At 33.0% G+C, this 27,776-nt stretch overlaps 1 protein-coding gene across 1 annotated transcript in view; it reads right to left on the reverse strand.

Moving 5' to 3' along the window:
• Window positions 1-757: 757 nt before the first annotated feature.
• Window positions 758-27,776, reverse strand: part of LOC139688280 (anoctamin-1-like) — a 31,108-nt gene continuing 4,089 nt past the window's right edge. Inside the window, exons 2-16 of the mRNA XM_071585765.1 lie at window positions 27,293-27,616; window positions 24,812-24,883; window positions 21,570-21,730; window positions 20,252-20,420; window positions 19,512-19,744; window positions 17,360-17,520; window positions 13,760-13,992; window positions 7,681-7,845; window positions 5,823-6,026; window positions 4,822-4,919; window positions 4,409-4,569; window positions 4,017-4,222; window positions 3,406-3,578; window positions 3,053-3,158; window positions 758-2,127 (exon numbers count right to left, since the gene is read on the reverse strand). Coding sequence (XP_071441866.1) covers window positions 1,822-2,127; window positions 3,053-3,158; window positions 3,406-3,578; window positions 4,017-4,222; window positions 4,409-4,569; window positions 4,822-4,919; window positions 5,823-6,026; window positions 7,681-7,845; window positions 13,760-13,992; window positions 17,360-17,520; window positions 19,512-19,744; window positions 20,252-20,420; window positions 21,570-21,730; window positions 24,812-24,883; window positions 27,293-27,616 — 2,772 coding nt within the window. The 3' untranslated portion in view covers window positions 758-1,821. The remainder of the gene's footprint in view (window positions 2,128-3,052; window positions 3,159-3,405; window positions 3,579-4,016; window positions 4,223-4,408; window positions 4,570-4,821; window positions 4,920-5,822; window positions 6,027-7,680; window positions 7,846-13,759; window positions 13,993-17,359; window positions 17,521-19,511; window positions 19,745-20,251; window positions 20,421-21,569; window positions 21,731-24,811; window positions 24,884-27,292; window positions 27,617-27,776) is intronic.

Raw genomic sequence — 27,776 nt, forward strand, 5'->3', positions numbered from 1 at the left:
AAAGGCATCCAAATCTTGACTAAAATGTTTTACTTTATAAAACATAACAGGACTTAGGAAGGGATGAGAAGTAGTTTCAAGGTATCCCCAATAAAAATGTGAAAGTAATGAACAATAAAAATAGATGGAAGCCAGGTTATTGATCAGAAGAATTAAATTGGTAGGCAGCATATCTGCCAAAAACTTGATCTTTCTTTAATATTATCTCCTTGTCCTCATTTGAGTAATGGAGAGAAGTCACAATGAAAATTCAAAAATCACAAAATATATATAAAATTTGCATACAAAGTCAAAAACACATGGATACCAGGAAGGAAAAAACAACATAAAACGATGGTTTGAGGGAAAATGGAAGTAGATGAGCTTATCAGAGTTGCAAATAAATTGAAATCGAGGAATTAAAATGATCAAAATTGGACCAAGAGGCCTCTCCAGTGAATTTTAAGAGATATAAACAGAATGAATAACAGAATTTTGGGAAGGAAAATGACACTTTTTTGGAGAAATAGAATAAATTGGCAAAGAAAATGCTCAAATTTAACAAGAAGCTTTTTTTCCTGAGTATCACCGAGTATTGAAATAGGCCATTGGTAATCGCATATGTACAGTGAATTGAATTTTATCAATAGAGACAACATATTGACATCAATTTATGATAAGGAATACAGATGAGTCCATAAAAATTTAGTCTCACCTTAATTTATGAGATTAAGAATATTCTCAGGTGTACAATTAAGTAGCCAAAACTTTTGCCACTTTCATCACTATGATGAAAAATTAAAATGTCAAGCTGCGCTGTTTGATACATGAAACCCTAGCAATTATTCATCTATGAAAAGTGTGATTCTAACAAACATCCAAAAAATCTAACAAAGATCCTTGCCTTCCTCAGGGACTTTTTGCATAAGCGAATCTGATCTATAAACCCACAATTTGTAAAAACATCTAATTAACAAATTCTATATGCATCGGCATAAATCCACATTTAAAAAAATATAGAATAATTTAAGTAAGTTGGCATATGATATTTGGGAACACACATAATATTGGCATATTTAAGGCATTACTCAATTGACACTAAATAATTTATCAAATTTCACAACAATAACAGTAAATATGAGGTTTTCAGTGAAGGCAATGCTTACGTCAGTATCTATTTGCGAGTGACCATGGTAAGGCAATCAGAATAAATTTTATTGCCTTACACAGATCAAGTCCAAAAACAATATTTACCATAGCAATTAATAGTTTTTAAAATTAGAGTCAGCCTAAAATTTGGAATAATTAAAACTCTTCAATATATTTTTAAATTTACCACAAAAAAATAAAACATCTCTATAACCTGATATTACAATTATTGTTTTTGTTTTATCAGCCAATATATATAAAATATTCCATTCAAATTATTACTGAAAACACTCAAATTCAGCAATAGAATCATACCATGTCTTAAAATATTTAATTTATCAGCACGAAATAAGTGAGCATAAAACTGACTGCATCATATTCTGAGTACTGAACTCATGTCTACCTATTATTCAATATTGCCTGATGAAAGCTAGGCTATGTCTAAATACATGAGTGAACCTCATGTAATTAATGGCACCGCAGACCACAGTATCTGCTTTCCCTGAACTTTGTGAGGATATTTCTCTCATCTTTACAATTTCAGGCAACAAAAAAATTTTGAAAACTTAACAATAATGAAGTCAAAACAAAAATAAAACATACACACCCTTGAGAGTTTTGCATGCATAATAAAAAATTTGATGTAATATCATAAAAGCAGATGCAGGAAATTGATTTTCAGGATGAGCTAAGTCAAACAGAAGTAGGTATGTCATTGGCCTCTTTGCCCTTCTTGCTATTCTTTCTTTTTCTGGCCTTGGAAGGTGGCAGGAGTAGAAGAGATCTATCACTAGTCTCTGATCCATCTTCAGGCAATGGTGTCCAAGGGGTCCCATCCCCAGTTTCATATGTACCACCACTAGCAAGTGCCCTCTCAGTTTCTCTCCTGATGATAATTTCATTCGTCAAGTATGCTTCACGACGAATCCTATCACGAAGGGACTTGGGGACATCTGGGATTATCCAATGCACGAGTAGCATTACCAGTACGACAACATTCTGCAAGTATACATTTGCACAAATAAAAATAATTCTCATAGAGAATTAAAAAATGTATGACATTAGAACTGACTCTACCTGGACTGTTACTGTTACATGTGCCACGAAATTTGAGAATTGTTTGTTCCTGAAATTTCAGTAAGCCACAAACAAAGTTTCATTGTGCCTTTAATAAGCTTCCAAATGACTATAAATTCACCCCCTGTTATTACATAGTCCCTGTAGAAAGGTATACAAAGGAATTTCATAGGAAGGGCATAGAATATGAAAATGAAATGTTTTTAAGACTTACTACCCTTAAGAAAATATGTTAATAGAAGCAGAAAAGTTCTGGACAATAAAATCATATCCACACAAGAAACTAACCCATCCCTTCTTGATTTCAAACTGATAATGAGCCAACTCGAGGAAACCCTGATGTTTCTTTCGGGCACTAACTTTAAAAACAGATTTATTGCCTGAAAATCCATGTCAATTCAACTTATTATTGACTGCCAATAGTATATTTTGTTGGTCTTTATGAAAAATTTAATGTAAACTCTATTTTCATTTTTCTTTGAAAAGAAAAGGCATCACCACTATTTATCGAGTCAAGTGCACTACTTTAACTTCCTCCACATACTATAATATAAATAACATATTAATAGAGTTCCCACAATTCACTACTTACAAAGCTGTAATATATTGTATCAATACTTTTATAGGCATATTGTAATATAAGCTCTTTATGATTATTTATATAGCATGCTCAGAAATATTTATTTCCCTTCACACAATACATAATCCATAATTAACTGAAAAGTAGTAGACTGGATTCCAACTTAACGCTAAACTCAGGTTTCATCACTAAATAAAACTTGCACATGCAAGATTTAGTATTTTTCTGCCAATACTTTCCAAATTACAATAAGAAGTAATTACTCACCTCAAAAACAACAACAAATGCAAGTCGTGCGGCCAATATATGCCAGTACATTGCTGATTTATCATATTTATTTTCTGAGGATGGAGGTTCCCTAAAATCTGGATACCTGTAATTTCAACATATTGTTATTTATTATGCAAAGTTTTATGCACACCTTTTATTAGTTGAATGAGAATATTATCTTTTCTGATTTTTACAAAATGATATTACTATTTTAATCACCTTGAGAAGGTAAGTGATACTATTTATACGTTCTGCCTTTACCAATTTCACTCATAAATGTATATTTTTATATATAATTAACTAGGAGTGAATAATGGTTCAAGTATACTTTTTATTAATAAAACAAATACCTGCACATGGTGACATTTGTCCCATCTTTTGGAGCAGATCCTGGTTCCAAATCACTCACATTAAAGTAAGACAATGAGAAGTTTAAATATCCATTTAAGGAATGATCCTCACTTACATGAAAGGCATAAACCAACTTTGGGATAAAGTTAGATGTGAAAGCTATGATGAAGCCCTATAAAAATATAATCACAACATGATTACCAGATATTATATGTTCCTTAGAAGATAATCAAATGCAAAACAAAGTCCCATAATTAATGCTCAAATCATGCATAATTTCATAGGGCATTGTGGAAGACAAGATACATATGTATTTCTTGAATGCTGAAGTCATGCATCATTTTACTTTGAATCCTTTCTTACAATGAGATATTGAATTAAAAGTCAATTTTACTAATTTTGAAAGAATCATGTATTTTTTCATAACCTGTATTGCTCATAAGCAAGCTATACTAAGGACCAATAACAAACATGTAATTTAGAAGAGACAAAATGTGAATGAATTTAATATTTTATTACAAATAATGTCAAAACCATTTTGTTCAATCAATTAAAAAAATAATTCTTTGTAAATCAAGGTGCAAAGCCATTCAACCTATAGTTGACTTACATTAGTCACAACTGCTAGTTTGCTAATGGAGTCCAGTATCCCAAGCCAAATGCCAATGTCCTTTACTCGCTGGGTGACAGGACGTTGAAAGTAACGAAGGAGTTTTTTGGCATCTAGTCGCATCTCTAATACATTATTCAATAGGGCACAAAGAGGTGCAAGGGGAAATGCAGCTACAAATATGGTGACAAATCCATACTGTAAAACTATTAAGAAAAGAACAAGTAAAGCCTGTTTAAATACAATTTTAGACATTTACTCAAATGAGAAGAGTACATATATACATATGTTCTTAACAAATGTATGCATATGATTTTACATAAATATTTAGACAGATGGTCGTAAAAGAAATTAATTTTCAAACTTAATGGACTTAAATCTTACATACACACCCATTTCAAGATATTCTGGGAACAAACTCCTTGTATCCCAAGGGTTTAGTTTGTAATCTCTCATCCATTGATAAGCAGATCGACGGCCCTTAGCCCGCCAACTTCCACTTGGAGAACTCCGCTTGCGTATCCTAATGGTATTGATCCATTTCATGACCAAACTGTAGGAACAATAGGCGCACATTAGGTATACATTACCATAATAAATACACTGTATAGGGAATTAACTTCTTTTGCATGATGTTTCAATAAATTCAATTAAGTGCAAAAATGGTTTGATTGTATTGACTTGAAAATAATCAATTAGAAGACAGAATTGGTAAGAATAATTGATTTGGATTCATATCCACAAATATTGTGCATGTAATACAAATTAGGAGGTATAGACAGTTTTTCAGGTGATTCATACTCACGGGAATACCATCTCCATCAGCGTGTTCATTGCTTGCTTCCCAATCATGATAATTGACAGTTGAATACACAGTTCAAGAAGGCATCCTCCAGGACCACACTAAATAATTAAACATGAGAGATTATGATTGAACTAATTATTTGACCAAATTTAACACGTGTATATGTCCTAAAACAGCTCTATATTAATGATTAAAATGCAACTTCAGAATACATTATTCAAGATCTGCATTAACAACAATACATATTCACTTGTTAGCTAGTGCATAATTGAATAAGAATATTCTCTAAGCAGTTTAAAGTATTTTAGCAAGCCTAACTTAAGATGGTCAGTTTGTAATACAACTATCTATTGTCATCACTCTGAGTCATTGCAGTTATTAGGGATATGCATATGCACAGCACTAAGGAAAAAGAATAATGCATCTAACTAAGTCAGCTTACTGTACCACATGAAGGTGTCAAAGGCTACAGAGGTTAATACCCTATTTAATGGATGTTCACCAGTTTCACTGGAAGAATGCAGCAAAAATATCTGTATCATATCTTTGTAACACACAACCAGCTTTGTTAGATCCAAGTCCATCAGAGAAGTAGCTTGACACATTTGTCCAATTATACAAAATATTTTAATACCATTGAAAATATATTTTTGTCAATTATAGTGTATCTAGCCTAACTAGTTGCTCACAGCATGCCATGCTAACAACATTTAAAGATACCCTAATAACTCATACCAATTTGAAACACTATTTGAAAGCCAGATGTAAGGCCTAAATTTTGGCCCCTGATTAACACAATAAATTTAATGGTACATAAGAAGACCAGAAACCATTTGACAGGAAATGCTAACTTAAATTATATTTCAATGAAAAATACCAGTGAGATATAAAATTTGTAAACTTATGGTGGGCCGGTGAAATATTTATCATTCAAATGAAAATGTAAATTTAATTTTATACAAATCAAAAAAAAATCCTGAACTGCTAGATCTTAAGCTTACCTCTTCTTGACGAAATCCAAAAAGTCGATTATACTTTCCAGGATATCCCACTGACTTCCCTTTCAAAAATGCAATATAAAATATGGAAGCATAGTAATTGACAAACTGTAGCAGATATATTTTAAGCGTTAAGCTGTCATCAAATTCTGTTTGTGTGCGTTGCAACTCCAGTTCAGTCAGGTACTCAGCTAGCCACCCATATATCTTAAAGAAACAATATAAACATTGAAATTGCAAATATATATCCCTAATAATAAGTAGCATGAATTATGAATGTTGGAGATCACACTTCTCTAAATATACTTGTACTTTCTCTAAGAATTTTGGAAATCCTCGAGTACGAGCAGTAATCATGTAAGTTTTTTGTGTCTCCATAAAAAAATCTAATAAAAATAAAATCATTTTATACCAATGTACAATTCAGTATATCACAGTGTTAAAAATCAGAAAAAATATATTCATAAGATGAACTTTGTACCTTTGGGTTAACCAATGAGCAAGCCTTTAAACAGATTTAAGATAATTCTTAAGAGGAATACAATTTATCGATTTCCATGACATAAACTCAACATTATTATCTAGACTTGCACCCATACATAACTTTAGGGTCAGTTTTGAGAGTCATTTAGCTTGGTTTAGAGCTGTGTAAAATGCCTTGAGAAGTCAAGGTTTCATCATGAGAACTTGTAGTGGCTTTAACAAAACATGTAGTAAGCAATCCTACCACATTGGCAGTTTGCTTTCATCAAACTCATTACACCTTTGCTCTAACATAGCCACAATAAATAGCAAGTAAATGCAACAAGGATTGATGATTGAGTTCTTAACACGTACATATATTAATTCTCATTTACTATGATTAGGAGGCACTAAATATGTAATGGTTTACAAGAAGTTCTATATTTTTCTCCATCATTAAAGGATTGCAATTTTTATTCCAATCAACTAAGGAGACTTTTCTAAAGATTGATATTCTTAGACCCATTATTCAAGTGCATTAATCTTTGTGAATTTATATTATCTCCGGATATAAGTCAACTATATCATGTTCTTCATCAATCTTATTATAATCACAAAAAGATGGCGTACAAGCAAGATATTGTTGAAGAAGCATAGAGTTCTGGGTTCAAATATGAGAAATGCCTCTGAACACCCTCAGCTTCACTTAAGCTGGGTGAATTTCTGAATGCCAGATCCTTCTGGGTAACTGAAGATGGCAAAGGGAAAATAATTGGCTCCCCTACCCTGATGCATGAATTCCACATACTGAAGGGCTTAGTATGAAACACGCACTGCCCTCAACTATCAAACAACCACGGGTTTTGATTACAGTGGTTTTTTTTAAGGATAATATTTCTCAAAACATGTAAATGCAGTTATTCTTACCCATTATAATATTTACTTCACAAAAATTATCGTTCTGCACTCAAATTCTTACATGACTCAATGGATTACAACATAAAAACCTAATATTTATGTTTTGATCTATGGCTAGGAGAATATGATTTCCAAAATGGATGATGATTTCACTTAGAATTTCCAAGTTTTAAATATTTACAGTACACATAGTAATATGTTTTCATATGGGATGTACCATTTTACATCTAATACATTTAGTTAAACCTTTTCAATGGAAATAACATTTTAGATTTATATGTATAAAACTATGACAGGACAATTTTTTTCTGTAGTTAAAAATAGATGTTGACAGTTAATGCTTAATAATAGAACCATAAAATTGAGTGATTGAACTGTGAAAAAAAGTGAAACTTATTATACTTAAATCAAACAATTGCATTATTTACATGCATGCACCTTCATTATATAAAGTAAACAAAATAACCAAATATTTACTGACCCAATTGAATACCATAATACATCCAAGATTAATTGTTGCTGCTGTACACACTGTAAAAAGTATAGCATAGCTGGTAATAACATTTTCTCCATACACGCTTAATGCAGCAAGAACAGACATACGATACAGGACAACTCCAAGGACAGCAGCTACTGCTATGGCAACCTGAAAAAGCAAAAAAATTAATTCACAAGGCAATAGATAGCAATTTCAATATTATCTTATTTAAAAATTCAAGTCTCAAAAACATTTATCAAAAAAAATCCACCCATTCATAAAATATTTTTCCTGAAAATACAATTGTGAATTATGGACTTGGCCTTGATTAATTTTATGAGTCACCTTAAACTTCTATAGTTTGGAGAAAAGAGAGGAGTTTTGATGGAGGGCTACAAGAAGCTTCACCTAGAGATTAACATTTAGGATGATCTGGCACTACTTCATGGCTATTTTATCTAATGGTCAGAGAAGTCAACATATACAGGTCCCAGAGTCAAACCTAAGCGGTCATCTGTGGAATGGCATATGTATAAATTTTACCATGGCCCATTTTCCCATGGCGGTTACTAATCTAACAGAATTTTTTAAATAAAGAGCCTTAGCAGGCAAAGGTAGATTGATCCATTGATATTGCTCTCCTCAAAATCATAATGAATCAATACAATTCCACCCAAAGGATATCTTTTTAACAATACAAAGTAGTAGAGTTAATTTATTTTATGAAATACTGCACTCCCACAGTTATTACCCTCATCCAATATGATATCAGGAATGAAAGTTCACCTGGAGGAAGGAAATAAGCATAACCTGCATGGGCAAAACTTGGGGCAGTTGGGAAAGCCTCCCTGGTCTTTCCCATGCCTATATCATTTCATCTCTGCAATCCTAGCAAAAAATAAGCTACGTATTTTTATTTATGCCAATTTCATCTGGGGAACCATAACTAGTACATAAAATGGGCTCCCTATTTTAAATTCCTTTTTCATATGCTATTAGGTTTAGTAAGCTTCACCCCTCCCCTCCAATCTAATTAAACCGATCACAGAGGTGATGACTATGGCTTCAATCCTCTTGCTGGCAGAAAAATATTCAATACCAGTTAACCATACTTTCTCAAGGCAATCACTGCACATTTCTATCAATAGCAGTAAATCAAATGAGTTTTATATGTTCCATGCATATGTTATATGCATATATGTTCTATGATGCTGTTAGCAATTTTTAAAACTTTTGAAAAGGATAATGTTATTTCATTTCAGGGATATACAAATACAGGAAACTTGCATTGTAGCATGTGGTTTATATTAATGGGTTTCTAAGTAAGTCATGACAACACTGAATATACAATTAATGCAGTTATGTAGAAGCACATGATATGCTATCAATGACTGTTGATATACAAAAAATTGTAATCCTCTTGCATTTATTGAAATGAAACAGTAATTCATTTTCACACAATTATATGATACTGAACATTATTTCTACACATTGTATCAATTTTTAGGTGAATAGAACCTCAGTCTGAATCTTGCTCACTCTCTAAAATTAATACCACTTTTTAGATTTACCAATTATAAATTATTTCACAGGGTTATCTGTTCATAAAGAGGTGTTTCTACAGTAAAAAAATTCAAAACTGTCCTCTCCCATTGGCTGATATGAAATAAATAAAGTAAATGAATAAGTTTCATTTTAAAGAGTTTCCATATACTGTATTTTTTCAAATGCAGTTGGAACTCAATTAGAGTCCCTTCACATCAGAAATCTCAGTTCTGGGAAAAAGTTTGAATTCCTTAACAGGTGTAATATTCAATATTCTAGAGGTAGCCAGTTAAAAAAATCACTCTACTGAAAAATGCATATTTCCTTTAGGGTATCCACCAGGAAGGAAATAGCTACGATAAATTTTTCCTAATCTTTAGATTTTCCTTCATTTGATTGAGATACCAAGCTTTTTACATCGTATACTGATGTGAGGATACTCTTCTTTGACATAAAGATGAAGGCTTTCACTCTCGGCTATAGAATAAGTTACAGGTTCCTATGTATTTGATATTCACCAGAAATGTGGTGTATTAATACTGTACTTAGAATATTTCTAGGAATAAAAATCCTAGGTAACAGGGATTGTCTATGCGCCTAGATATTCACAGAAATGCATTAACTGCCAATATTCAATGATTTGATTTAAAATAAAGTCTGACTAGCATATTTGGTAATGGAAAAAATTACTTCCTAAATCATCTGGCAATTGATGTGTGTCTAAATAATTAATGAACAGTACATAAAGATTATATTTTACAAATTGAGAGTAATGAATACTATATATCAATAAACTTTGTCAAGGAAGAATACTATATCGCAGCATAAAATAATCTTGCAAATTTAAGAGCTCTAAAAAATCCCAACGTAGAAATTGGTGAAAAAATGAAGCTTTTGCTGTTTAGTCAGATTTTTAGTGATTGAAAATATAATTCAATCAAAATATTCTACTTATTTAAAGGTATTCCATACTACCAAAGGACTATTTATTCCCAAGTACCAAGGGAACTTCCCCTTCCTTTGCTCTACATTATATCCTTCTTCATTTATTCATAACTTTTGTCTTCTTTTATGGTACCCACTGTCTCCTTCTCCCTCAGACAATATTACCTCAGGGCTACAGAATAAGTTTGGCTACAGAAGAACTTCATCAGCTACTAGGCAACACAAACTCATGAACACTGCCTGTGAGATATTGTGAGAACAGCTACAGATAATGACATTTATAAAAGAGCCCACAAATAAAAAGTTGCTCAATTCAACAATGGTCACAAATGAAAATAAAAACAATGATGCTGCCTTATTTGCCTCTTTAGGAATTTCAACTCAGCAGCTATTTTGCAAAATTTTATTAGCCAGCTGAATTAGTTTTTAATGTGATATGCACTTGTGAAGAAATATATCTACCAGTCAAGCTTTAACTGTTCTTGAACTTAAATAGATATTTTAAAAATTAAAAATTATATCTGCCACCCGAGGTGGTGATCCACCCCTGGACATTGTTCAGTGTGTTCTCCACTAGTTTTAAGCAACCCCCCACATTATTTGTAGAGATGTGTATTGTAGCTTATCTGCCCTCGGTATAAGTATTCCCCATGTATAATGCTACGAGGAATGCTCCTGAGAAACAAATAATATTAGAAGGAAGGACTTCTACGAGGTACGTTCAATAAATAAGTGAACTGAGGCCATAAATACTTTATTTTGCAACATTTAGTCTACATCGAAGGTTCTATTCATCACATCGCCTTGAGTCAATTTTGGTTGCACATGACTAACGCGATCTCTCAAGAACTTTAGAGAGAACAAGACGTCTCTTGAGAACTGTAAGGTAGAATTCAGCATTTACTGTTTGGCCTTCAGGAAGAAATTCAAGATGAACAACACCTCAGACATCAAAGAAAACCAGGAGCATGATTTTGATTTTCGATCGGCTTTTTCTTGATATTTTCGTTTGATTTAATCAACTTGAAAATGGATGTTTTCTTCAGAGCATTATAACTGTAAACAGCCGTCAACATTTCAGTAATTTCTTGATAACTTGTACTGCACTTCACCAAAAACTTGATGTTGATTTGTTGCTCCATGACTTCATCAATTTCCATTTTTGACAAACAGTAAAAACAAGGACAACAGAAACTAACAAAATTGGCACCATACGCACAGCTCGATGATCTGCCAAGCATAGATGGCTAATTGGGTCTCAGGCAACTAGCGCTGCTTGTGAGTGGGGCCACGTCATGGCAACCAGATTACACCAGTTTGTGTATTTATTGGACAGACCTTGTATATAATGGTATGGAAAAAGTGACAGCGAAAAAATTCTACAAGGAAAGGGTACCTTGGATTGAAACTGGGTGTTGGTTATTCTATTTGCTAATGGAGTTCAATGGGAATTAATGGCCAACCTTCAGGGCAGCCTGACTGCAAGGATCAGACCCCTCTCTCTTAAAATAGCCTAGAAAATTTCCCTCTCTCTATTGTACTCAATTCCCACAAACACTTACCCCTTTCTCGTTCCCCCATGACCTTTCTAGCATCATACAAAGGGCAGGGATAACACCACTGCAACATTCATAAACTTTTAGTTTGTCATGTGCTTCCTTGATATTTGGTAGTCACAATTTATTATGTTTGGTGCAAGAGCAGTGATTTCTTTGGCATATAAGAATGTCATTGAGGCAACATAAAAGAGATCTCCAATATCAAAGAGAAAATTGGGACAAGGGAATAACATTGATAAAGAAGGAATGAAAACAGAATTGTAATTGAATTGATGAAATGCGAATTTATGACCATTATGCACCTAAGGACATTGGGTGACCATTACAGTGGTTGTGAATCATCTGGTATTGACTTTTCTGTGTTACTCACCTGAGGGAAAAGGCATTGAGTTGGGTGAAGATTCTCATGAGGGTGATATACTGTAGAAGAAAAACGGAACTCCTACACATAGAAATATGACCAAAGATGACACTGCTAGCATTCCATCAGGGATTGTTTAGGAGACCTCAATAACTGCAAATGGCTAAAGAGGTATGACTGCAGCAATATCATATTGGCCCTTAATCACCAAGAGGATAGATTAGAAAGGGATCAGACTCTACTTATGATGGAATGCACCTGTTCTTCTAGTAGACACTGGCTTCCCTTTGGTATCATTGTAATCAGTTTCACTCATTCTTTCAATATATCTGCAAAATAGTAAAACTGATACCAAATGTTATTTCTTAAGCTTATGATTTGCTCTGTGGTGGTATTGCTATTTTCTCAAAACCGTGAAACAAATGAGTTTCATTCTGATTAATGCATTTTCTCTCCTCCACAAAAACTTTGAAGAAAGAGTTCATGAACTTAGGTGTAAAAGTATTTTTCATATGCTTTTGCTTGTTGGTTATTCATTGAAAATTATGCTTCATACAAGAAAATAATGAGACAAACCACAAAAAAACCACACACTCAGAAGCAGTAAACGACCCAATCACCAAAAGCAGTTGTTAAGAAGAACAAGCCATTTTTCCAACTATTCTTATTCTTGTGAATATATTCACCCTTCCTGACCATTCTTCAAAGGCCTTCTTACACCTTCAAGAAAATGCTGAAGAAACTGTGATTAATTCTACTGAAACTATTCTTTGTTTATCTCCACCTCTGGAAAATTCCAAAGTTCTGGAAAACTCGATCACAGAAAAAACTAAAGAAATCAACAACTGTTCTCACAGGTTGAGTGCTAGACTTCAACTAAGGGCTAGAAGCAAAGAGAACAGCACTAAAAGATGGCTAGCTATTAAAGCACTACCTGGAGTAGGGTATACCATTAGGGAGCTCAAGGCAGTCACCCACCATGAAAGAAGGACGGTATGCCTGCTAAAAGTAGCCACCATCACGGAAAGTGTTAAACATAACATTTCATACTCCTGTGATTAATATATGGGTATAGTACAAAAGAGTAAATAAAAATAAGATTATTACAACATGTGCATCAAGAAATTACCTATATACATGTACATTGAAATCTGGAGAGAACATTGTGCGCTAAGTATTTTATATTTGTGCCCATATTTTTAATATTTTTGTAGTGCAAATATAGTCCCACCCTTACTCTTCTTACCAAGATTTAGAGGAAAAAGGGGGAGATGACTATATTCAGAGACATAGTGTATTTTTTTTAATCCTAATGTATCGATTCAGTTATTAAAGGAGAAAAACTATTCATGAAAAATATCCCTTTATTATCCACAGATTCTAAAAGAGGAATGTAAAAGTGTGCAACAAACAACAGACAACTTATTTATGCCAACAAAATTACCAATAGAATGGCAATGGAGTTTTATAAGGATTTCTCATATCAAAAAAGTTTACTGGTTCCTCAGGGGTGAAGATAATGAGAGCCAGAGAATATAACATTAAGATCCAAGATTGTGTAGCCATGGCCCATTCAATCAATCCCAGGTTACCCAAGTTATAATCAAGACCACAGGGAAAACCACTATCAAACACAAAGACATGCACAAGATGAAATAATGGTTTAACTTACAAGCAGTATTACAACAGAAAAACTTAGAATAGTGGCAGGCAGTCTCATCCTCCAAAATGGTACATAGGGTTCCTCAGTATTTGTGATTATATTGATTTGTTTCTTGGTTACATTCCCAAGTCTGGCCAAATATTCAGGCCTAGGGTGCTCTTCCTGGACATCAAATCCTGTTAGATCCCAACGATGAGTGATTTCTGCAGAATATCGCTTCCATGATTCAAGAAATGCTGCCGCTGTGAAAAATTATTAAAAATAAGTGTTACCACAATGAAATTATGCAACTACTTCAGAAAATCATTCACGTTTCATAGATTTTACTTTTTTCTCTTCTTTATGAGTTGATAACAAAATTACATAGGTGTTAACTAAAAAAGTACCAACACCATTAGCTCAGTGAGTAAAAAATGCAATATCAGGTTCTTTTCCCAAAAAGAGTGCATAACAAAGAGGAGGCTTAGTTTAATGAGAGGTCACAGTTTCCACAAATCACCGGTATACTGAATTTTTGTTATTGCCAATGATTATTTTATAATCATTAAATAGAATAGTCCTATGAATTTTGAGAATATTATAACTGTTAAAGTGAGCATTTAACATCACAGGCATAAGGTTATCCATAGGGAAACTGTTAATAATAATTTATCATACATTGTTATGATTTTTCAGGATATCCATTGCATACATTGCCATATCATAATAATACTCCTTTCGTGACTAAACTAGTTTGATATCACAAACATGATTTGTCATTGGTCAGAGGTATGATGATGAGAGGCATGTTTTGGAATGAGCTGAGAATGTATTCTACTAATACAAAGAATTTGAAAAATTTTTATTTTTGCCTTTTTTACCTTAAACTTTGGCTTGTAAGTACTTGCTTAACTGTTACTCATGAGGTGGTATACGTTGTTGTGTCACATATATGGCACAACATTACATACAGTCGACACTAAAAGGACATGATAGTCTGATGGGTAGAGCACTGGCCTACTGATCAGAGGGCCTGGGTTTGATTCTGAGGAATGCCTTCGGGAGGCCTCAGCTTTACTCAAGCTGTGTGACTTTTTGTGTACTAGATCTTCATTGGACACCACAGGGAAAGGAACTGGCTCCCCTATCCTAATGTGTAAATTTCACATGCAATTGGGCTTAGTACTAGGTGAGCTCTACATTCACCCATCAAACCAACCTTGGGCTTGATAATTGTGCTTCGTTGGTGATTAGGTTACATACAAATAAGGCACAGTAAACGTTTATCAGTATGCAAATACTGAGAATTAAAGAGGTCACAAGAAAAAATTAAAATCACTTATTTTGATCCTGTTTATTGCTATATATTTTCATCATTACTGCCATATAGAGGAAAATATAGATGTCCTTGAGGGTCATCTGCTGACCAGTGATGAACAAAGATTACAGGGATAAACATGAGATAAGTCCCTGCAACATTTTCGGAGTGTAAAAATCATTCGACTTGACTGTTTCTTTGGAATGGGATAAGTCATTAAATTTGCATCTGCCTATTTCTTTAGAGCGGAAATAAATGACAACAATGAAAAACAACCTTTTCTTAAATGTCACAATAATCCTCTATGGCCTCCTTTGGCAACATATTATTCAAAGAGTGTTTCCTGAAGAACTAAATTATAGAACTCCTTTTCCTTCCCATAATATTTTCAGCATTGACATTATTTATTTAAATAATATCTCCTGATTGGGGCCAGACTTTGGCAATCAAACCATCTACCAATCTTGTTTTTCTGATCGAAGCACGGACTAATCAGAACATTTTGTCAGTCACTGACTTGATCACTTTAGCCTTCAATAGAGGCCCACTTATACTGGTGATGTACATTAATATTGTACAGGCAAAACCCTTTTCAAACCATAGTTGATTCAAATTAAAACCTGGTTATAAGACAAAGTTAGAAAGAGAAACACAGACCTGAATTAGGAAAAAATAAAGTTGGTACGTAAAAAAGCATTATGACCTCCTGAGACATTGCTTTTTAAATAGGTTTTGGGGGCACTAAGATATTTATGGACCAATATTCCTGCAGAAGCTATTAGTGTCTCTCATTGCACAGTACATGTGCATATGAAAAAAATAATTATTCTATGAGTAGGTGATAAAAATCACAGAGTTGAGCCGGGTTTTCACAGGAGGCACTCTAAATGACACGAGAGTTCAGAATTTCGCATTTTGATTTTTTAAGATACAATATAAAAATATTCAAGAAAATTGCTTTCTTCTAACTTCAAGAGTGGTTACGCTGAGACATCTTATAATATTTACATATTAACCTTCCCCCAATAAAGTTGGCATAATGAAACTTTTTTCAGCTCCTGATCTTTGCTGAAAGAATCAGTTGAAAATCAATTAAGACATGTTAAGAATTTTGATTCAAATCCACTTACAAGTAATAATGGTGGTATGGGCAAACTGAAATTTTGTCTAGTGGAAAACAAATGAGTCAAAAAAAGTAATTTTATCTAAAAATTACACAAGGGCAGCCTGAGACAGTTGAAAATAGCCCTTGGCCTTGCTATAATAATGCAATTTTATGATTTCCATGCTACTGCATATGTTGATCATTCATAAATCATTTTAATATCAAACAATCACTTGTGGGTGCCAAGTATAGGTCTTGCAATTACCAATTTATTTCATAGAAAATAATAGGGCAACAAATTACCTTGGGTATTAATTAGTATACTGAGATTCTCATTATATCAGGCCTTCACTGTGCATCCAAAAAAAAGAAAACTAAATCTATTATAAGCATACTAAATAATGATATCGGTGTTTATACCATTTAATATATATTATTAAAGATACAGTCACAATGTAAATTAATGCCTAAGCATTTCAGAAAATTTTTAATCGTTGAAAATGTGATGGCATAGAGTAATAGCAAGCAATGAAAATGAAAAAAGGCACCTCATAATCCATGATCATTTCTCTCATTAAACTTAGTTAAAAGACGAAAGTGATGAAAAATGAAATGCATGATGAATAGTTTGACAAACTTATTGACACATAGGGATTCTCTGGGCCCTGGAATAACATAACAGGAAATGTGGCTTTCCCAGTATTTTGTATATTGCATTGCATCTTGCCATGTCTACATGAATGCCACAAAAGAGGTAAAACCATCAAAAAAGGGACAGTGACAATTGAAAAGTTGGAAGACAGAATTTCTGGAGATAAGAATTCTTGGCCATTTAAACTTGGATATTTGACTCCTCAAGATTCATATAGAAAATATGCTAGCATACTTTGTCATAAGTAACTAAAATTGCAACAAAATAAATTTCATGCATATGTACGAACTTAAAATGCATATAGACATGCAGAAACTGGCATTAAGAAACTCTTATCGGAAATTCTTCAAAGCTAAGAGAAATGGAATGAGGTAACTTAATTTCAATTAGGGGCCATGCACAATGAGGTTTACTTCATCAATGGTCCCAAACAATACTCACAAAAATCATGCCAATTCCATGATATGTCTCTATACTAAGTTCTAAAAGAGGTCACATGTTTCAACAAATGAAAGTCAAATTATTACGTTTCAAAGATATTTCAATAAAACTTACCCCAAAATGACATAAATATTGCAAAAAAAACAGTGGATGGATTGTCGAAGAGATATGTAACACGTGAATGCAAACAGGTTTCTTCAAGGTCCCAGTAACTGCAGAAGTAATCGCAAAGTGGGCACATTTTGATTTCTAGCTTCTTGTTACAGATATCCTCACTGTCAGAGATGAAGAAATGAAAAGTAAATTGAAAAAGACCCTTTATCAATACTCTCTATGCATAATTATGTCATACTTTGAAATCTCTCTGTCAATTTCACATTTATAAATAGAAGCACAATATAGGTCAGGATTTTAAAGGATATTTTACAATGATATTCACCATTTACCTTAAGTCATTGTTAAGACTTTGATGTACAAGTACAGTGTTAGTTTGTTATTTACTTATCACTATAGATAATGAGAAGTACATTAGCCCAGCATATCAAATTAAGACTATAGTTAGCTATGACGTCAGAAATACAAGAAAGGAAAAAGAAGGGAGAGGAGAATTTTCATGAATCAAACCATAGAAAGAATCCAAAGAAATCAATAGAGTTATTGAATGCCCACAGAACTTAGCTGTATATAGACATTTTACCAAAAAATTACAGATTTGATTGCATATTTCAGATGTTAGGTGGCATATGCAGTATTGGAACATGCTTATGTTTCCCAGCCCATTTGACACATACTGATTTTTCAGGTTAGAATTAGCAAAAAATACTCGGATCATACAGAATAGAATAAAATTATTTTCATTTTAACACTTAATGCAAAGAAAATTGAATTGCTACTTTAAAAAATAATTATCTACACATATATCAATGTTATTCATTGCAAAATCCTAGAAATTGGATGCCATTACTGCAAAATTATTTCTGCAGTTATTTTCACTTTGGTTGTCACTTTCCTCTTGCACAATTTCATCTTCACTTCCATGTGGCACATTGCTAATAATTAATTTTTAAAAATTAATTATGATTATCCCACATTTAACTCTCTGTCAGGACTTTTTCAATCACATACACTAGAGATATAATCATAAGTTGTTTCCTAATAACATTTCTTTTGTATTGAAGTGGCTGTTCCATGGTAGTGGCAAAGCTTTGACCATTTACGAGCATATGAGCATACACTTTTGTACTCATATCCGAACATTTACTAAACCCATGTTCTGCTCCCTCTGTTATCATATGATCATCTCTGTCAGAGATAGGGCAAAAAGCCTCCCAGTTGCCTTGTTTCTGGATTCTAAGGATAATTCAGAATCCAAGTTTAAATGCAACACTCTATGACAATTTTCTCTCTCAAGAGCTCATGAGATTTTTATCATTTTAACTTTTAAGGCAATGCATCATCTTTATTATTATTTTTATATCATTGAAATTTGTATTAGAAGCAACCATTTTATCGGTCTTTATGGCAATCTCCGACTACCTAAGGTTGAATGCCTGTAGACTCAAGAGTTTATTGGGAGAGATACGATGTACATATTTATTAGCAGAGGGGTGAAATCAAGTTTCACTGCATGTGAGTTGAAACTTAACATACTGCGTTGCATAAATTTATGATTTATTTGGTTATTTTTTTAGGAAGTATTTTCAACTGCTTGTTACTTACTACTGACTCAAAATAGTGATATTATCAAAATTTGTAATTGACGCAACCATTTTCTATGCCTGAGGTGGATAAAAATACTTAATAATAAGTTTTTTCCAAAAAATCGGCTTGCACTTAGAGGTCAGAGTTATACCCTTATACCCCTGGCCCATAAGATGCAGGCTGATTTTAGAGCACATTTTGGAATAACTATACATATTATGGGCTGGGAAATACTGCAAGTATCTATCACCATCAATCACACAATGTTCTCCAGAGATATAGATGTGGACATGCACAGGGTGAGCAAGTCACTCAAGTTTGTAAAAGTATATGTGGATATATTTATTCAGATAACAGAGGTATTTAGGTAACAGAGCTATTTAGGTAACAGAGGTATTTAGGTAACAGAGGTATTTCAATAGTAAAAATTTCAATTTAAAATTTTAGTAGTAAAAATTTCAATTTAAAATTGAAATTTTTACTACTATTTTTACTAACTTTACTACTTGTATTTGCATATCTAGCACTATTTAATTACAAATAACTATGATAAATATGTACTCACCTAGGACCATGGGAGTTCAATGTGCAACAACTATAAATAAAGCAGGCTAGCCCTACAATGGATGCAGGAATAAGCATATGAGTATAGAATCCCAACCAAGCAAAGTAAAGGGCAATTTTGACACCAAAGTATTCCTTAATATGGTCTAAAGGTTGGTACTGTAGGCAATTCTTCACAGAAGCCCACTCTTTGTAAAGGGTATGCCGCCAACTTACTGGAGACCTAAAGTCACCCTAAAATATAAAAGAAGTTCTAGCAATAACTTTTTAGAAACAGAATAGAAATGGAAATGAACAACTTCCATTTCTTTAACAGGCAACATTAAATTAATCACTGATTAATGTTATTCTCAATAGAGGTTCATGCAAATGGACAGCCACAGTAAGTGCTCTCACATAAGGGAATCGATTTTGCAATATAGTACATAGTAATTCATACCATTTAAATATAAAATAAAACTAGCATTATTCAAAATAACTCCCTAATGAAGCTACATCTTTTATCAATAAACTTTTCACTACTAATTGTAAGAATGTAATGTCTATTAGGCATTTCAGCAATTGTTTTTAGATAATGAAGAAGTTTGATATGTTATTAACATATAACCTGAGGTTTAATTGTAATTTGGACAACCTTTTTGAGCTGTAATTAATAAACTAAGGAGCTTAGCTAACACTAATTGATAGCCTCCACAATTTTTAACAAAGCTCTCATTGGGTAACTACTGTAATAATACTAACATCATGAAGTGGATAAGCAGCAGTATATGCCCCCTCAGAAATAAGACGTCTTATTCCAAAGGCATATGGATCACTTTTTTTAGCAGAGAAAATCTTTCGATCCAAGATGAATTGTACAATTCTGGAGCGAATACTAGGACTGAAGAAACCTTCTGAGTCGGTGTCAAATCTGCCAATTGATGCATGCCAGAAAGGAAAAATATATAGAGTTAAAATAAATTTAAGTCTTCACCATCAACAATACACTTCCATGAGTACACATCCAAAATTAAAATATTTGATATTCCCTCATTTCACATATTAAATAAAATTAATGCTTTACATTTGGAGACAATTTTAGACCTCACACACTTATCCCTGCATTTCTTCCTCTTTTCAAAACAATCAGCAAAGTCATTTTTCAGAATGATCATCAGATGCCTTGACACATTCTCCTTTATCTGATCAACTGACCGTTGGGAAGACTGGGGTTTTGTTTCAGGGTCATTGCTCTAGCTCCATGACTCATCTCTGGTTATGACCTTTTTTTAGAAAACCTGGGTTATTGCTTAGTGGCTTGAAGCAAGTCCCCTGCAACTGCAGCACAAAATTCTAAACATTGACGAGATAAAAGAGAATTTGACTAGGCAGCAGATGGCTATCACAAAAAAGAACTTTGCCAATTCATTTGAAAAGTGGAAGAGAGACAGGGATCGGTGTGTGAGGTCCCAAACGGACAACTCTGAAGGGGATTAAGGCCTCATTGTTCTCGGTAGACTTTTTTTAATCAAATTATTGCATGGCTGGGCCTTATCCAGAAACACCTTGTATATCTGTTCATATACAATGATATTTTCTGCATATTTCAGTACTATGTGCTTCATTACACATCTATTAGCAAGGATAATGGACTTTACAGTGCACTATAGTCTCATTTGGCTAAGGTCCATGACAGTCAAATCCATTGGCACCACATTATTCTATTATCTACCAGCTATAGCATATAGCACTGATATTTCAGCATTCAACTAACCACGTCCTTTCACTAAATCAACAAATGTCTTGAGACTGCCATTAGTGACTTGGTATTCAAGCAAAATGTAAATAAATATGTGTATAGGCACTCTGTTATGAGCTTTTAAGAATATTGACAAAATTTTTTTATGGTATGTAACCATCTAATAATAATTAAATATTATGGTTATTTGCAAGTATACATACTCACTAGTCACACCTGTGAAAAACAAGCTACATTAAAAATAACAAATTTCAACAAACTTCCTTGACTACATAATCCTCAATTTCAATACTAAATAAGTAATTTGATTAGAACACTTACAAATATTCCTTGTCTCGACTATATATTGCAGTGAAACGCTGAGGCATTGGAGGAAATATTTCTGGATCTACTTTGAATTTGCTCTTCAAGTAATTAGAAAGGGTATCAATACCGCCAGTTATTGATTTGGTTTTTTCTTGAACCTCATGCAATCCAGGGATCTAGACATGCAAGAAAAAATCTATTAATGGTGCTTACGCTAAAACCACAAACAACTCAGAGGTTCAATATTAAGGGAGAAATTATTGTCTCACATTTGAAAGAGAATCAAAGAATTTTATCTTTTTAAGAATCGTCAAATGGCTATTTAAAAATATTCATCAGACTACTTAATTAAGATATTAAATGCCATCAAAACTTAAAAATTGGCATTTTTTTGCTCACACAATGCTTACATGCTATCAGGAATGTAAAAAACTGTTAAAACAAAATAAGTATTTATTAAATTTTCCATTTTACTTAAGCAGTACAACCTCAATTAACTGGCTCATCTGAACAGGTATATGCATATGTTGCAAGAGAGTAATAAGATAAAATTCAATAAATAGTCAATATTCACCATAAATGCACAGGAATTAAATCACTGAATAACAAAGGCAGCTGAGTTTGCGACTTTAAAAACCATAACCAAACCAACACCGAAGATCCTGAGCAGTTCTAAGCTCAATGTAGCAACTTGAGCATTGCCAAGTGCTAGGATGGACAATCTGAGTGGATTCTCAACTGCCACACATGCCAGTTAGAAAAGTGACTCAAAACAAGGTGCATCACATCAACCAAAATATGAATTCAGATGGAGAATTTGTACATGTTATCTATTACAAATCAACCATAAAAGACTAGATAATACATATTTATATTATTTTAAAATTTCAAATTATGCTTTGAAATAGGCTAACAGCTGACTGGATTAATCACCAAACACTTTAATGTTGAAGATTAATAAATGTCCCATTATGATTATACAGTTTGCAGGCTGTGATTTTTCATAAATAATATAGTAACGTTACCATTTATTTTTGTTTTCAATCCTTTCCCACCCTAAACCACAGTAAAGAATAATCTGTAAGTCATACATCCTAAATTAATCTCATTCGGCCATGTAAAAAGAGTGATTGAAAACTACCATAAAGCAGTACTTAAAGTTCAGTACATCGACCAAAATCAAAATGCACAAGTCTGGGCTGTTTAAAAAATAAATTTCTGGAAATATTAAAATTATGGCTCTAAAATGGCTCCTTTGTGTGAAAAACAACCACATTTTTCCATGTAAAACAACTTTTTAATGGCATTTGTGGAAAATCATGATGATAAAGTGGGACATAATTGCATACCTACACCCAAAATCCTACACCAATTTTCCGTAGTAAGTTCCTCAAATCACCTTCTGGAGGTCGACTTGGAAAAATTATCTGAATTTGATTTTTTAAGCTCTTAAATCATTGCCAAGGAGAATCACATGAATAATAATTTAGATAGAGCTACCTTTAAGTTGATTCGATTCAAGATGTTTTTAACTCATTTATAAAATATTACCTAACCACATTAAATTAATCACACTCTCATAATCAATCTTTTTAATCTTGATTTGTAATTGACACATTGCCTTTCTTTAAGCAAATAAGATATCACACCAGGAAAATTTTATTTTTGTGAGTGCAACGGTGCAGATTTGGAATTTGATTTCTCCAATTGGTAGTTAAATGAAGGCCAGTACATTGAGCTTTTACTGTTTTTCAATACATTGTGCACTATTTAAAGGTGATAGATTTCAAAGCTAAATTCTAGTCATTACACTTTTTACCTAACTTACAGAGTTTCAATAAGTGAAGCATTAAAGTTCAGCAGCAAGACTTCCCAAGCAAGAGATAAAATGTCAGCACACACATAAAACATGCAAATACACTTTCCTCCATTAATCCATTCTCCATGGGTGTATTAAAAATATAAAATTTTTATGGACCAGTGGGTGCATTAATAAATAGAAATTATTCAGGTGCAATAAAAACTATCCAAGACATCTGGCATGACCCATTTCACCTTACTATAACAGTGAGTTCTGTTGAACAGCAGTAAGTGATTAATAACAATAAACAGGAAGCAAAACCATAAAAAAAGAATATCATTTACATAAGGAATGCCCAACTGTGGTCATCAGGCACAACTTCTAGAAATAGAGAATGAATAGAGCAGAAATGTAAAATAATGACTTCACTTAGCATAATTAAGTGGTCACTTCTATAATCAACACGTTTGTACAATATTATTATGAAGCAAAAAAATTTTGCAGATGACAACTCACAGAAAGACTAGTTTAACTAATTTCTGATATTGCTAACTGTAATGTTAACTATAGTTGGTCTAGGCTCCGCCCATCAAAATGTAAATAACTGGAATGACTTGATAGGACTTACATAAGAAGATGAACCATTTTAAGACAACCTCGTTGCTCTGAAATATCCACTCTCCATTGATTTTAAGAACTGCAAACCAACTTATAGCATCCTGAGATCAGAAAACTGGCCATATCCATCCAAAACCTTACACCAAGTTGCTGTAAAAAGCAGATTTACCTCAGAGCAACCTAATATGCATCTAGAAGTGCCTTCAAAATGTATATTAACTATAATTATAACTGATGCTATGACAGAACATGAAAATATCTGGACGCTCATGCAAGCACAGTTGAGTAAATTGAGCATACTAAATCAATGTCCAAATGATAATACAGATCACCAATACTTGGCAAGTAACAATGACTGAAGTGCACATCATGCAGAGTAGCAGTGTGCAGTATAACTTAAAACAGCTGTTTAGAATATTTAGGTACATTACTTAATGCTATCCCAGAGAATCCAGGAAAACCAAAAATTAAAGAAGAAGAGAGTGAGATAGGTTCTGCTATGTTCATTAGATAAGAGTTAAGAAGAACCAAGTAAAAACAAAAGCCAAGCATGAGTGGGAGATTTGATATAACGAGGACCACTATGCTAAAATATTCTGCATTAGTACACTGTGCACCCAAATGTTTAATGTTTTTGCTATGCAAAAAATATGAAGTTTGATAACAAAACATGCTTTCTTTCTTTGCACACCAGCCTAAATTCACATGAATCGCTTTGTATAAGCAGTAAAACCATATGGTTCCTTAGTATGCATTAAAAACATTGTTAGTATTTACTAAAAATTGGTTTACACCATATGCACCTAAATAATGTGATGAATTCACTTGAATCTTATACCTTATCTGTCAGATACATTGTTGCTGTATGAAAAGGATTCCTTCTTCCAATTTTTATATCATTTTTGGGAACCTGTGAAACAAATAATCATAGCAAAGAAGATGGGTATCATAAAAGGAAACATAGCAAGCTTATTCCACCGTCTGACTCTCAAAAAAAAAGTCATCAGCCATTAATAGCAATGGGCATAATCAAAATGTCAAGGCATTTAAAGCTTGGTGAAAACATGTTGCTTCACCAATAGTACAATCAAGGACAATGCATTTACATTCCATGAAAATATTTCCCAAGGTGATTCAAGTTTGAGGAAAATGACAAGCTCCTTAAATAAAACTAGTGATGCTTCAATGGGTATGAGACTTTGAAAGATGACCCTCTTTCTTCTAACCAAATAACCTGTAAGAAACATTTTCTCATTTTGCCAAATGCCTGTCCCAAACATTTTTCAGAAGAGCATATGTATGTCTCTTCACAGTTTCAAAAGTATTTTCAAAATTTTTTTTCCACTGGAATGTTTAATCACATATTATTCCACAAAGTATAGACATTAGCTTAGAAAATCACTACATTATGAATAATATAGCAACTAACAAAAGTTGGTACAAACTGATCAAATATGGAAATGACAGAAATCTTGTCATCTTCAAATGAGAAAGAGAATTAAATGACTTCAAAAGTGGGAATGCATGAAATTTTCCTGCTATAGAATCGAACGTTTTCTGATGAACATAAGCAAACAACACAATGCTCTTAGGTGCAAGTTTTAGCCCCTTTGTAAGTTTAGCTCATCTCTCTTTTTCTAATACAGGTACTTTACCGATTTTACTAGTTTCTTTATTTAAATGTATTGACATATGCTGTGACATACTGCAAAATAATAGGGATGTAAACCGTGGACATTAATTTTGAGGGTTATAAGCAATTAGTTTAATTTTTAATAAAAGACAATGGCTGTAAAAGGCTATGCTAATATTTATTTACTGTAAAAACCTCAGAAAATTACTGATGGAAGAGACAATTCTTGTACACCTTTGTAAGTTCAGTGCATGAGTATATTTGAAATTATCTGAGGAAAATGAACAATGCTAATATAAAAAGCGAATACTTTTACAATGAGCATCAGTGAGTCTGAGCGGACTTTCAGAGAATAAAATTTTGACTATTCCTAATATTCTCATGCACCTTGCTATTTTTTATGCTCACTACAAAATATATCACTTTTTAGACATAAGGATGCTGAAACTCATAATCACAGAGGAAAAGACAAGGCACCATCCATAGATTACTAGCCTCATATAAAACCTTGGAATCATGATGTAAAGCATCAATCAATAAACTGCTTCAAAAATCAAACTTCCTCAATTAAATAAATTAAAAATAATATAATAAGGGACTTTCTTGTGAAAAATATGTAGTGAACAGGAATGCCTTGAAGAAAAAAATTACATGTTGCAGTAATTTCTATAAATTTAGTAGCTTTATGCACATTGTGTGGTGAGCAGATATTATTCATTCATCGTATTTGCATATGTTCTTATTTCAATGATGAAACTAATAAAAATAAATGAATGTTTTTGTTTATAGCTAATGAAAATGTGTCACATTATTGAATATTTTGTGTTGATGCATTAGTAGTGAGTTTTCAGCATTTTTTCACTAATGACAGCTACTGTTTGTGAAACTGCTTTAAAGTGCAATGTGGACACATTTTGAGGACTATTTATAAAAAATGTACAGTAAGATGCTAACAGCAAGAACATACAAGGATAATTTGGAGGCTGAAGCTACAGTATGGAAGCACTTTAGTACTTCCATACTGTAGCTTCAGCCTCCTTTAGCTGGCATTTTTATTCAAAATCCATACTTCACAGAATGCTTCATCCACAAGTGAAGCTGATATTTTAAAATTTTGTGCAGGTGCGGGATTTCATTGGTCTATAAATTTGTGTGCCCGGACTTCCTTTCCCCACGTAGTTTTCCACAACTAAGATATTCTCCTTTTTCTCTTGTGTCGAACTACACATTAAATAATAATAGATGCTTCTCAAATTTGACAAAAATATACCTATTTTTAACTTAGTGTAGTAACTCAGACAAAAGTTTTTAGGGTCTACCAGACCCTTTTTTTGATCAAACAGAAATGGAAGTCATAACAATCATCAGGGGACACACTAGATGGTATGTAAAGCAAGGGAGGTATTCACAACTTATTACATTTTCAACAGCAAATATAAAACATGGAGGGATATGAATTAAATACCTTAAAAATGGTTAAGTTTAAAATATTTTTCCTTAACTGAAATCATATCATAGAGTAATATTTATAAAATCGAAGTATTCAGAGGACTAGAGTAAATGAACAAAAGCTAAATATTCTAATATGAGACAACAGTCTGTTGGTTGCATTTATTGAAAGGGGAGCAATCATCTGTAATGAAATTCAATCAATATTAAAAGCTAGAATTAAATGGATGTGGTTACCTCCTTCATTGGCATTCTTAACTTCAGGATTTCACTGTACCGCCGGAGGACATTTTTGGGAGCATGAATCTTCATAAAACATAGACCAAAAGTGCTGGATTCCTCAAATGCAGGCTCTAACTCCAATCCTTCCAGAATTAAATTATTTTCAAAGATGGCCCTCTTATCTGCATTTGCGGTTAATTGGGCAAGAGTTGTGTTTTCAGATTCATAGCCATGTATAGACCACACTAACACAAAATCTACACTTCTTATGCCATCACTAAAGTAAAGAGAGCGATTGCACCGAGGATTTAACATAGATGTTCCTTGTTGCCCATTTCCCTGGAAAGTAAAACATCCCAGATTAAAAAGGAGTACTTAAAAGAGTAAATTTATCAGCATGTATTCATTTACTGAGCGGGTCACCCAGGTGATTGAAAATACATGAAACTAGTATTCCTAAGCCATATTAATGAGTAAACAGCATTCCTAATCGATCATA

The sequence above is a fragment of the Hetaerina americana genome, unplaced genomic scaffold (genome assembly GCF_022747635.1).
Source record: "Hetaerina americana unplaced genomic scaffold, ioHetAmer1.1.p SCAF_2, whole genome shotgun sequence".
NCBI lineage: Eukaryota > Metazoa > Arthropoda > Insecta > Odonata > Calopterygidae > Hetaerina > Hetaerina americana.